This window comes from Mauremys reevesii, linkage group 7 (assembly GCF_016161935.1).
Source record: "Mauremys reevesii isolate NIE-2019 linkage group 7, ASM1616193v1, whole genome shotgun sequence".
Taxonomy (NCBI): Eukaryota; Metazoa; Chordata; order Testudines; family Geoemydidae; genus Mauremys; species Mauremys reevesii.
Genome location: NC_052629.1, coordinates 5,849,190 through 5,862,917, shown reverse-complemented (window position 1 = coordinate 5,862,917; position 13,728 = coordinate 5,849,190). Strand labels below are relative to the sequence as shown.

The following is a 13,728-nucleotide window of genomic DNA, read 5'->3' as shown; positions in this document are numbered from 1 at the left end:
GACTGCATTGCCTCGACGGCCTGACTCGCTGAGATCCAAGCATCGTATTCGGATCTCACTCACACCACGGTCACTCCACTGACTCCTCATTTACACCAGTGTGAGAGGAGACTTGGGCCCAGTTCCTTTAGATGCCCTGGGCACCTTGTAGCTCCGTTGTGAAGGGGATGCGTTGGCAGAGTCCCACCAGGGATGAATTTGGCCCAGTATCTATTGCCAATGTTAAACCACAACACAGATTATTCCCCCCCGTTCCCTTCCTCCACCTTCTGACTAAACGACCAGTGGCCTAAATCAACCATAAATCTGATTCAAGGTTCCCATAGAGAAGCACTGGCAGATTGCAAAAGGGAGCAAATTCCAGAGCTCGGAGCTCATCATAGGAAATGCTCTGCCCAGGATTTTTCATGCTGGTGACAGATAGCAGGATCCTGCCAGCTGATGGTGATGTTACAAGATGTGGGAGAGGTGGCTCAGAGAAGCGCATTTCGGGAGGGCATGGAACGGAAGCCTGGTCCAGTGGTGAGGGCATGAGCCTAGAACTTGAGAGACCTGGGGTCCAGTTACTGCTCCACCACAGGCTTCTTGCATGACCTTGGACAAGTGGCTCTCTGTGCCTCAGTTTCCCCTCTGTACAATGGGGATCAGAGGCCTGCCCTGTCATACAGGAGTGTTGTGAGGAGAAATGCATTAAGGACTGTGGGATGTTCAGATGGTGTGGTGATGAGTCAGAGAAATAGCTCAGATAAATTTAAGGTTTTACATATAACAACAGCCAATACCCAGAATTGCACTTGGAAGAGAACTAGGAGCCAGTGCAAAACCTGGAGCTCCAGTGTTATGTGCCTCTGTCAGCCTGTTTAGGTGATTTACTAGGGGGTCCCTCCCAGCCCTGACCATACTAGCATGGCTTTTCCCACACCCAGGTGAAGGGATCAGTGCCTGCCCCGACCTTACCAGTCCCTAGTCTGTTCTCTTGATGCTAAAAGCTATTGGTCTATTTTATTTCTTCAGGTGGATCTTCAAACTCAAGACACAGCCAGGGTCCACCAGGCCCTCCTGGCCCTCGCGGTCCCCCAGGCCCAGCTGGAGGCTCACGGCAGGAGATTCAGCAGTATGTGGCGGAGTACTTGCAGAGTAAGTACAACCAGTGACCGGGCTTTGACAAGGGCCGGTCACTCAGCTGCTCGTGGCAGTCCCACCACCCAAGATCCATGGGCCATTGCGGAGGTGAAATTATTCAGTGCCCCCATCTCCAGCATGGGCCGGCAGGGGAGGGGGAAGCTAAACAGGACCCAGATGCACCAGAGGTTTGGGTTCCCTCAGACCCACCCTCTCCCATCCTCCCTGGATGGCGTCCAGCCTTTCTCCACTCTTGAGCCCTTCATAATTCTCCCAAGTGTGGCAGCCAACCCGTCACAGGCTGCAACCCAACCTGCTGCTCTGCCTCCTATACACCGGTCAGCACTAGCCCCTCTGATATGGGCCCCCTACTGCAAGGATCCTACCTAAACCCACCCCGGCAGGCAGGTAGTGTTACACTTCCATGGGCCGAGGAGGGGAGTCCAGTGAGTGAAGCAGTGTTGTGTGATCATCCTCAGATGGTCTGTAATACGCAACCAGGGAGGATCCACATGACCAGGCACCCTTCAGACCCTGCCATACAGTCTCTCCTCGTGTCGCACCATTCTCACACTGCAGATTTGGCTTTCACCTTTTTTCCTCATTAGGTGACACCATTGGGCGTTATCTGATTGGACCTCAAGGCCCACCAGGACCCCCTGGGCTACCAGGAATCATCACCACCATTGACGGACAATCCTTGGACTATGCCGAGCTGGCCAAGCGTGTTATGAGCTCCATGACAAGTAAGCCCCACGTTTCCGTTTACCTAAGCGCTATGCACCAAATCCTGTTCTCGTAATTGAGATCAGAATGTGACCTGCCGTTGAGCTCTGTGCTGGAGCGGCTCCTGGGGTCTATGGGGCAATGCTCCAACGTGATTATAAAATGGCCGACTCTGTAATCAGTCCAGTGGGGCGGCACAAAGAATGGCGTGCGGCTCCACATGAGTGAAGGGGGCAAAATTGAGCCCCGTGTCTTGTCTCATTTTTACATTAGGTTTAGCCAGTTCTTACTGCCTTTTGAACGCTAGACCCTCAACCTCCTAAACTCCTGGAGAGTCACATGGGAGTGTAATCTGCCATTGTCACTATGGGCAGCATATATGTGGCAGTGTTGCCGTCTGCTTGCTGGGATTAGACTGTCTGCCATTGTCTTGTCCTTCAAAGACTAGGGATCTACAAAGAGACAGAAGCTCCTGCGCTTCTGGCTGTCTATACAGAATCCATTCTAGGTCAAGAGAGCAGAGGCTCATGTTTTCCCAAGTGGCCGGCCATTAGTTTCATTTCTGTTGTCCCATGGATGATACTTACCGGTTGACCATGCTGTGATCCAGCCCTGTATTCATCACCCTGCACGAGTGGAAAGTCTTTCCCACAGAGCCACTAAATTCCTTTTTAAGCTGCACCCCCTGGTCCAGTGTGAGTCTGTTTCTTTGTCACCGCCTGGCACACCAAACAATTCCCTTTCGATCTGCCTCTATGTCGGTCTTCATCCTACGTGACATGAAACATTTCCATTCTCACAGGCTCCGGTTACAATATTGAGATGTCAAGCTCTTCATCCTCCTCCTCAAGATTCCTGACTTACGAAGACATCCTGGCCATGCTGCAGAGTGAGTGTCCCAAGCAGTGAGGGCTGCAGATTCCATTGCTGCTCAGGACTGACTGGGTCTTGCTTAGGAACATAGGAATTGGGTCAGACCAGTGGCCTGTCGCTGTCACCAGCACGAGCTGTGTCAGAGGAAGAAACCCTGCAGCAGGCTGCGATGGTGAAACCTGTCTCCAGGGAAATTTTCTTCCTAACCTAAAATTAAGGGTTTCTATCCCTTGGTTTGGGATGATTTAACTCTGGATAGTCTTGGCTCCTGTTTGAGAGTAAAGAGCTATAATCTCTATTATTAGAGCACTCATCATGTAATCTCATCATGCCTCAGAGCAGAGGGGAATCCCATGGCAGAGATGTGCAGTAGGTTTAAATCATGGTGACAGCAAGGGATTGCAGAGAGCTCTAGTCCTGGCTGAGCAACTGACTCCCTGGGGGAAAATCACTTGACCTCTCTGTGCTTGAGTCAAGCCAGCTGGAAAATCCAATTGAAAAGCAGGAGCAGGCGCTGCGTCTGAGCTGAGGTTTCCCTGCTAGAAACCGACAACAAAGGAAATACAAACTCATTGTGAATTGTAAGCAGGATCTTGGTATGGAAATAGCTCAGCCTGCTGAATACAAGCAGAGCAGGTCCCTGCAGCAGCTCAAAGAGAACAGAGCTGGTATGTCTTTCTCCTGGGGACCCCCACCTCAGAGGAGGTCCAGACTCTGTGAGCTACTCACCTCCCAATTCAATACCCAGGCAGATGTGCATGGGGAGCTAGGATGTGTGGGAGCATCCTGCCGGCAGGTTTGAGAGTCCATCTTTCCGTGCAAGCCCCTGGCTAGGAAGCCCTGCTGTCAGACTGTGAATTCTTGCAGCTGATTCCTTCCCATCCTTTGGGGACAACCAGTAGCACAAAAGACTCATTTTCCTTTTCCATTTCAGGAGAAGAAGTTCGTCAGTATCTAGTTGGACCTCAGGGGCCCCCAGGCCCGCCTGGACCTGGAGGAGATGGCTTGGCTCTGTCACTGAACTATGACGAGTTGACCAGACGGGTTATAAGCTACATAACAAGTAATGATCCTTTTTAGTGTGTGGTTCTCTGTATTCTCTCCAAGGGCCTGTTCAAAAAGCCATAGAAGTCAATGGCAAGGCACCCATTAACTTCAGTGGCCTTTGTATCAGGCCCTAAGTGAAGGCATGTATTGTTAGCGTATATATAGTGACGGTCAGCACAGAGGTCTCCTTAGAGAAACTTAGAAAAGAAGGATGATCCAGTGGTTAGGTTAGGACTCAGGACGCCTGGTTCAGTTCCCTGTTCTGCACCTCTTACAATCAGGCCCTGAATGATTGGACCCTATTAACCAGACAGTTCCAGGGGGAAAAGCTACTTTTTGTCATTCTAGTTGGCAAATGGTTGTTTAGTTGAAACCTCACCCAAGAGGATTCTAATGCCTTCTAGGAGCAGTTCAACCTGAGTGGCCAAGTTTTACTGGCAGAAACATTTTGGCAAAGCAAATTTAAAAGCTGCGAGCTACTGGTGTTGGCAGAAACCAAATTTTACATCCACCCATTTGCGCTGAAAGCATGGTGTGCTTATCCAGCCAGGGAACAGGGGAGTAATACCATGCGATGCATTGGCTCAATCCAGCTAACCCACACAGGTTGAATATGCACAATCAGTCCATAGACTAAGAGATTTAGAGAGATACTTGCTGAGGAAATATGAGGCTATTCCAGGAGCAGAGAAAGAGGCTAGATTCCCATCTGGTGACGAGGGGCAGCAGAAGCCCTATGCATCAGCTGAGGCCTGATTTGAATGGATTGTAAGTGGTACATAGGCCTTAGCCTTTGGCTGACCTTCTGCATGAAAGTGAATTTCACCCTACAAGAATTATTGGTTGTAAATTAGCCACCCAGCTCTGTTTTCCCCACTGCAATAGTGATCATGTTTCAGTGGCACATGTGATGTTTAGCCTGCCAATGTCGCTGTTATCCTCACATCTAAATGTTTTAAATTTCCTAGATAATGGACTCAGTATTGGGCTCCCGGGACCCCCAGGTTCTCCAGGATTACCCGGCACATCTTACGGTGACCTAATAGCTTTACTCCAAGGTAAGCCCTAGCTGTCAGACCCTGCTGTCCACACGCCAGGTAGTTAGTGATATTCTTTTATAGGCCGATATACACTGATAGATTCCCACAACCAACAGCTAAGGGAAAAGCATACTTTTCTGGGGGAGGATGTTATTACTAAACTCCTCCCATCCAAGCATCATCTATAGGAGAGTCTGTTGGATTTCCAGTATCACCTGTCATCATGGTTAACGCTCTGTAACCTCTGATGAGCAGTTCTACTCTGCTTACAGACATGCTGTTGTGCTGAATGAATGTCACAGTTCCATCAAACTCAAGGAATCCCTAATATACTGTGTTTGGCTTGTACACAGTCAAACCCATGAGTGTCTCCTTTGGGCTCTTGCTCCATCTGATGCTGAGCAGCAACGGCAGGTCAGGGGGTTCTGACCGGAACCCCACCTCTGTCTGAGAGCTCAGGAAGTGAGGACTGGAAACACAGACAGAGATTGCCCCCAACCCTCATCAAACTATGGAGTGACGAGTGGAGCCTCTAATGCTACTGTACAAAGCAAATACAAATCCGGTCCCTTGTTCTGCACCGGCATGGACTGACCACATGACAGGCCTCTGCGCCCAGTCGTCATCCCAGTGTCGTCAGTGCAGTCCTCCAGAGGCGTGCGTCTGCACTGGCAGTTCCCGATGCAGGCCATTCACAGCACTTTCTCCTGGATTCCCCACACACTCCTACTGCAAATAAAAGTGCGGGAGTGAAGCCCTTTCGTCAGCAGAGATGTTACTGCCAGGGGAGCGACGCTTTGGGTGCAATGGGGGTGGGAGCCTTAAAATGACTCTCTCTCTTCCATGGTACTTTCAGGCTCTGAATTTAGTGGCATTGTTGGACCGCCAGGGCCACAGGGACCCCCTGGAGTTCCAGGAGCCCCAGGAATCCCCGGAATGCCAGGCAGCTCTCTCTCCACATTCAGCCTAGAGGATGTCACCTCTTACCTGCAAAGTAAGGAGTTTTCTCTTCTCAACAGCTGCTGGGAAGGGTTTGGGCCTTCAGAGGAAATGGCATTCAGAGACAGCAGGGAGATTTAGGCTGCGAGTTAGCTGCCCAGGAGATTTGGATGCATGAATCTCCAGGCAGCTTGCAAATCTCATCCACGTCTGCGTTTCAGGGCACAAAGAGAGGTGGAATTTGGGGTTGGACTCTTGAAACAATCAAGATTCCAAAACAAGTGTAATTGCCAGGTCACCTTCCATTCACAAAAATATTATTTCTCCCCATCCCTACTCTCCGAAGGTGTGGGATATGCTTCCGTCTCTGGACCCCCAGGACCGCCAGGACCGCCAGGACCTCCAGGGCCACCAGGTCTGTCAGGAACTGGCCACTTCTCCTACACTGACAACGTGCTGAGCGACACATTTAGGAGCGAGCTGATCCAATATCTAACCAGTAAGGAGACTCGGTATCTGATGGCAATCTCACCACCCACCCACTCTGCTGACTGTTGGCTCTGGTCAATGTTATAGTTGGCAAGTCTGATCTATTACCTAGTAGGATTCGTTCTGGGTGAAATTCACTGCAAGGACGAGGTACCATTTAAGTCCCCCAAAGGCTGAAGCGGGACTTAAATGGTACCTACTCCCTGAACCAGACCTCTGCCCCGGGTTGAACTGCACCCTACCAATTCTGCACCAGACTGGGGCCTAATGCAGCACCTGGTGATCCCAAGGTGCAAGGCACTGGAGAGGCGAGGAGGGTTTACTACTGTTATATTTAAAGGTGGACTTGTTTTAAGTTTTTTACTGTCATTTTTTATGGGGAAGGCATTTTCCTAACGAGCAGTGGAAGGGGGTATGGGTCTAGTGGACTGAGCCAGCAGCAAGTACACCCTGAACCCAGCCTTGCCTCTGTCCTGTGCTGGCAAGTCGCAGAGGGCAACCTTTGAAAAAGTGTTTTTAATCTGGGGAGCCTCCATCTTTGGGCTCCGTGCCTCAGTTTCCCCATCTGGGGCTCAGGCTACCGGCCAGCAGATGTAAAGTGAAGTGCATTGCCACAGGCTGCATTCTGCAGACAAATCACGTTACAGACCCTCCGCCACTGCCCAGCGTGCCCAGGCTGTCGGCCACCAGTGCCAATGCCCCATGGACTCTGTCCTTGTGAAGCAGGGTGCGTGTGGCGTTTGTGTGTCTGTCTGCTGGCACCATCAGCGCCTGTTGTGTTTTGCAGGTGATGATGTTCGAAGGTTCATCTCGGGGCCTCCCGGGCCCCCAGGACCTATGGGCCCCCCAGGGCCCAAAGGAGATAGCGGCCTCATGGCTGGGTCCTATGGAGGATCCCTGGGTGCAGGAGGATCATATGATGGATCCCTGGGTGCAGGAGGATCGTACGGTGGCGCCATGGGCAGCGATGGGTCGTACGGTGGCTCAATGGGTGCAGGCGGATCATACAGCGGATCCCTGGGAGCAGAAAGAGCAGAGAGGAGATCCATGAGTTCGAGCGGATCCTACAGCGAGTCATTCGTCGGATCGCTGGATTACAATGAGCTGGCACTTCGGGTGTCGGAGAGCATACAGAGTGAGTGGGAAGCCTTCTCCCGCTGCATGGTGAAACCTCAGCTCCCTCCCCCCGTGCCCTGCAAAGCCCATCTACCACCATCCACCACTTTCCCTTCCTACCCCCTTCCCATCAGATGGGACAAAAATCCTTCCAGCTGAGCAGTGCTGGATGCAGCTCTCTCCTGAGCCCATCACCACTGGGAGCAAGGCATCCCTGCCACCGGCAGTGCAAAGCACTGACCTGCTGAACCTGCCAAACTGTGAGTCCATGGCGAGGTTTGCTGTGCTGCAGGAGAAAATCAGACTCAGTGACGGTGCCACTTCTTCTCCTGGGCCAATGGGAGCAAACTACTGCAGAGCCACAAACACTGGGTGCAGATTGATGTTTGAATTCTTTGCCAATTACACATCAGCCAGAATGAACTGATATTCATTATTGCTAGCAAGAGGCAAGGGACAGCGCTCCTTGGCCAGGGAAATGAAAATAACCTGCTCAGATCAGCCACTGAAATATGGCTCTGAGTGATTTGCCTCCCTCTGTCTTTGGGTGAAATTGACCCCTGTGCAGAGGTGCCACTGCAAAACCAATGCACCACGTAAGTCCCTCTTAAATCCTCAAGCTAGGGCTCGCGTGGTAGCTGGGCTCTTGTGTTGGTCCCCTGTACAGGGGCCGTTCTCTGGCGATTTAGAAGGGAAAATAAAACCGCACTCCTCCCAGACGTTTAGTACAAGCCATAGCGCCAGCTCCACAACGGTGAAATCCCTTGCAGCGTGGACCTTCTAAGATTCATCTTCTCCTGTAGGAAGAGAGCGTCTCTAACAGGATCTCAGGGTTATTCCATGGAATTCACCCTGCAGGGCTGGATATATATTAACGGGCCAGGAAAGTGCCGTTCAAATCATCCTTGGCACAGTGCTCGTCTGGCTGAAGGGGGTTCTCTCCTGTGCGTCGTGCTATTTTAAACCCTGCGTTTAATTCCCCAGGCCGAGGCCTCCTCCGGGACATGGTCACTTACGCCACACAAGGGCCGCCAGGACCCCCGGGGCCGCCTGGGATCAGCAGGGTGTTTGCAAACTATGGCAACGTCACTGAGGACCTCGTGGACTTCTTCAGAAGTAAGAGACACTTTGGTCCCTCCTTGGTCATCCCAGAGCATCGTGTGTTCTCGCCCTCTCCCCATGCTGACCCAGCTTTGCTGGCTGGGGCGCTCAGCGAGGGTGGGGTTCCCAGTGCTTCTCTAATTGGCAGCATCCCTTGGCCCTTGCATGCTGCAAGAGTAGGAACCAAAAGGGTCAGGACCAATCTAGCCTTGAGCCAGAACAGCCACATTTGCCCATCACATTTTGTGAAACCCTTTACAACTCCCTTTGTACAATTGGCCTATAAACAGCGCCAGCTCTGCAGGTTCCCACTGTAGCTATGTATGTTTAGCTAAGAACTCCCTGCTCAGCTTTCCACCTCAGTGACGGGAGAGTGGCCCAGGCTCTGCACTCGATGGCATCAGTGTGGATCCGGAGAAGCTCGGCTGAAGCCAACGGGATTATTCTAGAGCAACATCAGGGGAAATGAGCTCAGAGTCTGGCTCAGTGTCTCTTGAACGTACAAAACCATAAAAAAAAAACCCGAACAGCCCGTCCACTATTTAAACTAGGTAAATGTTCTAGAAAGCCTTGATCTGAGGCTCATTTCAATGCTGCTCAGTGTCACTGAAACAAGAGTAAGGGCCTGTTTGCTGGCACATCTCACTGATGCTCATATTCATTTTCCTCTACAGCATATGGTACCATCCCAGGGCCACCTGGTCCGAAGGGAGAGATGGGCTACCCAGGGCCCAAAGGTAAGAACTGCAATCCTGCTGCCTCCTTGCAGTCAGTTCCCATAACCTCTGGCAACCAGCTAGCAGCAGAGGCTCTGTGAAGAGAGGTTTCCCTGAAGCGTGCATCCTTCTAGTTGAGCATTACATATGCTACCTTCAGTATCTGATCCCTAGTGTCATCCTCACCCTTGTCTCTCTCGTCCCAGCCCACTTCTTGCTGCAAGCGACTGGAGATTGACCTGCAGAATAATCATGATGAAATGCAAACACGTCCCTCTTGTTCTTTCAGGTGAGGCTGGACCAATGGGGCCTCCAGGACCCCAAGGACCCAGGGGCCCGAAGGGGGAGAAAGGAGAGAAAGGTATGAACATCCTCACAGAGCAAGATGGGAGCTCTGCACTTCTCGTGGGTAGTGAGAGAGCAAAGTGGCTTCTGGTGGCTTGAGTAAAGGACAGGAGCCTGGGTTTGAATCCCGGCTCCAGTGCTGACTTTCTCTGCACCCTCAAGCGAGTCACTTGACCTCTCTGCCTGGTGGAGAAGCTGAGAGGTGCCATCCACCCCTCTCACCTACATAAAGCCAGACTAAATGGCTGGGGGCAAACTATGCAGAGCAAATAAAACAAAATCCACTCCTGTCCTGTGTCAGGGAGCCCATCCCTGGGCTATAACAGAGGCAGCAGACACTGATTCCTCCCATAGACAGGGATAAGCAGCCACTACGGGAAACACACAACCACAATCCCAGTGGCCATAATGCTCCCTCTGGCATGCTCCCAGCCCTCCTCTGAGGGGCGCTATGCAGAGCTGGCACAGAGCTGTCATTTTCAGCTTGTATGCCCCACCATGTCCTTTTGCTGCACTGAGAAACTTCCCTCGTCCAGCCACTGATGGCTGAATTTTAGGGGCCACCTTTTTGCATCATTCCTTGATATTAACAATCCAAAGTAACTCACACATGAAGGAATCCTACAGGTTTCCATTGCTGAATTCTAACCCATGGACTGGTATGGCCAGGAACAAGGGGGAGGTCTGTGTAAGCCAAAACTACCTCTCGCTATACAGTAGATGTAGTGTAGGATAATGGGCGTGTTCACAAAAGGGGAAACTAAGGCCCAGACAGACAGGCTGCACACAGCCCTAGGCGCTCAGATACCATGGTGATGGGCAACCTGATGGAAACCTACATAAATAACCACCACTTAAACCCTGCCATAAGGGCTTAAATGTTGCACATGCCCTCTGCACTAGTGCGAATGTCACCTGGAGAGTATATTCTTACCAACAACAAAGGGTGATTATTCATCTGAAAGTGAAAGGTAGGTGAATGCTGAGTTGTCACCAGAACCACCAATCTCCTGTGACTAATGAAAAACTCACGTTGCCGTTTTGCTACACAGCATTTCACACACTCGCTCTCTGTCTCCCTCTCTCGCTTAGGTGAACAAGTATTTGTTGGCAGAAGAAAAAGAAGAAGCGTTGGGGTCTAAGTTAAGCACCAGGATCAGTATTCCATACCGCGGGATCCACAACCACCATTTTGGAATCCAATAGAGAATTAGCCTGTCTTATTGGCTTCCTGCTAGAACACCTTCCTAGTCAGTCAACTAACCACATAGACTTGGTAGTTCAGGATGTGTCTTTTCTTTTTATTTGATGTTGTTGGGCTTTGAATGACTCTAATTTGTACGTGTCCAACACAGAACTACCAGGTGGGAATATGCTCCCATTCGTTCGCAGTGCATTAATGCCCCCCACACTGTCCGCTGATGAGAAGTGTATTCAAGTTCCCGCATTCATATATTAGGTCTTGTAAGGATTTCCTTTGTCACCAATCCAAGTGTCTTGCATTAGTGCCAGACTTAGTTAAATACAGTGAAACCTGCTTTAACCAACTACTCAAGCCTCCTGGAAAAGAAAAATCCAGCATCCTGGAGATCAAGGCGGCGAGCAATTTTTCTGAAATCAGAATTTTGAACTGAAGCTTGGACAAAAGTGAAGTAGGTTGTCTCAAGACACTGGGGTGATATCCTTCATAAGGGTTTCATTGTACTTCCCACCAGTCGCTGTTGAATGGCTATGGAGCGTCTCTTCATTCTGCTGTGTTCTATAGCCATGTTGGGTGGTCTGATCAGCAAGCGCACTTAATGAAAGCAGCAAGGTAAGGAACTAGGCCAAACTTCTGCAAGGATCAGGATTTCTTGGAGGGGAAGCAGGTGGATGGAGGCAATCGTGGAATTCTCTGTAGTCATTGACACTCAAAACCTGGGGTGCAGTTATGCTGTCAAAAACTGGAATACGTAATTCACCAGGAATGGAAGCAGGAGTGTAAACAGAACTCAAACACTTGAGCACACAGTGAGAGAAATATCTGATCCCTGTCTATGTTACAGCTTCCCACCTGCACAGCTGCAATGGTGGGACGTTACCATTTGATTATCATCAAGGTAGATGCACCGCTTATACATTTCAAAACCATTTTCTTGGCATCGCCCATAAATGCATTTGGAGTTTGTTGATAAGTCCATGTAATTATGCACCAGAAATGGCTACCACATCTTGTCCTTTTATAGGCCAATGGTACAAAGGGAGTTCATATGACACTACCACATATTGACATACATACACACACAGGGTGGGCGCCCATACACTATGCAGGTCACGTTGCCAAATACTCTCTTAATTTCAATTGCTAACAGCATTGCCAAGATGTGAAGGGTGTGTGGCAAGTTCGAACTTAAGCACTTTTGTTAAAACATAATTTGTTGATTTTAAAAAAAAAATATTTTATATGGTTCTTTTTTACGTTGGGGGGAAAATATTGCATTTTTAATGTAAACCTCTCAATTAAAGTGTGTTTTTTAACCCTGTGTTCTCCGGAGCAAGCTTACATTTGGAAATCAACACTAGATTCGGTGTCACAATGGGTAGACACATCTAACAACGTCAGGGTACATTGTCTCAAACAAAGCACAACACAGCATGTGGCAGGATGGTAACTCTGGGCACAGCTGAAGAACCAGGCCTGTTTTCTGCACATCCATCTCATCATGGAGAATTATCAATGTGAGCGTTCTTTGTGCCAAGCCGTCACTGTCCTAATTGATTGTACACTGAACAGTCAACCTAAACAGCCAACTGTCTGCTGACTGAGCACATGATTTCCATTAATGTTAGCAGGGAATTACACACATGGCTCAAGGGGGAATGGCCCCTTTGCCCCGCTGACATCGTCTTCATTTCTTCAGCAATCTGATTATTTCAAAATCTTAAATTTATTACATCATTGCAGGGCTAATTTGGCTGGCGAGGGGCCAGCAAAACTGGCCACGTGATGGCTTAACTAGAAGGACTTGAACTACAGAAATTAAAGAGCCAGTCATTTTAAGGCTGAATTGTATGCAGTTTTCCATTTGACACACACAGTTTCACGTCACCATTTTCATTCTGGGACACTTCAATCCCAAACCCCCCCACCCACACTATCTGGTAGGGTATACTCACTTCCAGAATTACCCTGTGGCTAATCCCAAGGATATATGCTAGCAAACGCTGATTTTCGTCCATTTAAAGGTGTTAGACTAGAACTGGGAGCTTATCTGCTGGACAGGTTTGGTATCTGAGCTTCATAGACACATTCATATATCTTACTGAAACCAACCTTATTTTCATTCAAAGCTTAAACACCAGCCATCGGTGTCATTCATTAACTCTAGTGAAGGCCATGCTACAAAGCCGATTTTAGCTGGTCCATTTATTTCCTGTGTCATTTTGTTCTGAGGGTTTGGAAGAAGGGCTGTGTTGAACAGGCCGGCTTTCTGCATACACAGAAGCTTGCAATGTTTTTAAATAACGTCTACTATTGGGTTGTACACACAATGCCTGTAACTTGGTAAGCTGAGGCCTTCCATTTGTAATAAAAATTCCCTTTAAAAACGTCATTTCGTGTCATGGTTAACTACTGCAACAGTGGTTCGGTCTGTAACTGTTTTTACTGTCATACTTGGCAAACCTACCAAACGCCTCATGTCAGGGGAGCTGGAATAATTTGTATTGGGGGGAGGGGGGTGCTGATGAGAGCCTTTGAACCAAACTGTAAATCCGGTGGAAACCACTTCAAGCCAGGTGGGGTGCACACACCCCTAGTTCCAGCACCTATGCCTCTTGGTATGGGAGAAAGTTTTGTAGCTTCCAAAGTGGTTTAATCAGTGAAATTCTGCAGCCTTAACCATATACAGAGAGAGAGAGAGATGGTTGTTCGTGGACCTGTAACACTGAATTGCCTCACTCTTGAACAGCTATTGGTTATCCTGTAACTACACTGCTCTGGAGAGGGCTTGGCCAAGGGCCAGGAGGAAGAAGCTTACCCAAGATGGAAAGGCTGTTTGGGCGGCTACAGCACCTGGCCTGGCTGTTCTTGATTCAGGTGCGGCATTTGGGGGTGGAGGGTTTTGGCCAGCGACTTGGCCATGCCGCCTGGTTTCTCCTCGTTGACCACTAGAGGTTGCTGCACCAGTGTCTGCTCGCCAAGGCCCTGAGGGCGAACAGGGGAGGTAGGCACT

General features: G+C 49.7%; 1 protein-coding gene across 1 annotated transcript in view; it reads left to right on the top strand.

Annotated features, from left to right (window-relative positions):
* Positions 1-13,097, top strand: part of COL17A1 (collagen type XVII alpha 1 chain) — a 68,945-nt gene extending 55,848 nt beyond the window's left edge. The window contains exons 46-57 of the mRNA XM_039482334.1: positions 1,015-1,137; positions 1,731-1,868; positions 2,651-2,737; positions 3,656-3,784; positions 4,737-4,826; positions 5,665-5,802; positions 6,094-6,246; positions 7,024-7,371; positions 8,337-8,468; positions 9,128-9,190; positions 9,459-9,530; positions 10,607-13,097. Coding sequence (XP_039338268.1) covers positions 1,015-1,137; positions 1,731-1,868; positions 2,651-2,737; positions 3,656-3,784; positions 4,737-4,826; positions 5,665-5,802; positions 6,094-6,246; positions 7,024-7,371; positions 8,337-8,468; positions 9,128-9,190; positions 9,459-9,530; positions 10,607-10,656 — 1,523 coding nt within the window. The 3' untranslated portion in view covers positions 10,657-13,097. The remainder of the gene's footprint in view (positions 1-1,014; positions 1,138-1,730; positions 1,869-2,650; positions 2,738-3,655; positions 3,785-4,736; positions 4,827-5,664; positions 5,803-6,093; positions 6,247-7,023; positions 7,372-8,336; positions 8,469-9,127; positions 9,191-9,458; positions 9,531-10,606) is intronic.
* The last annotated feature ends 631 nt before the right edge of the window (positions 13,098-13,728 follow it).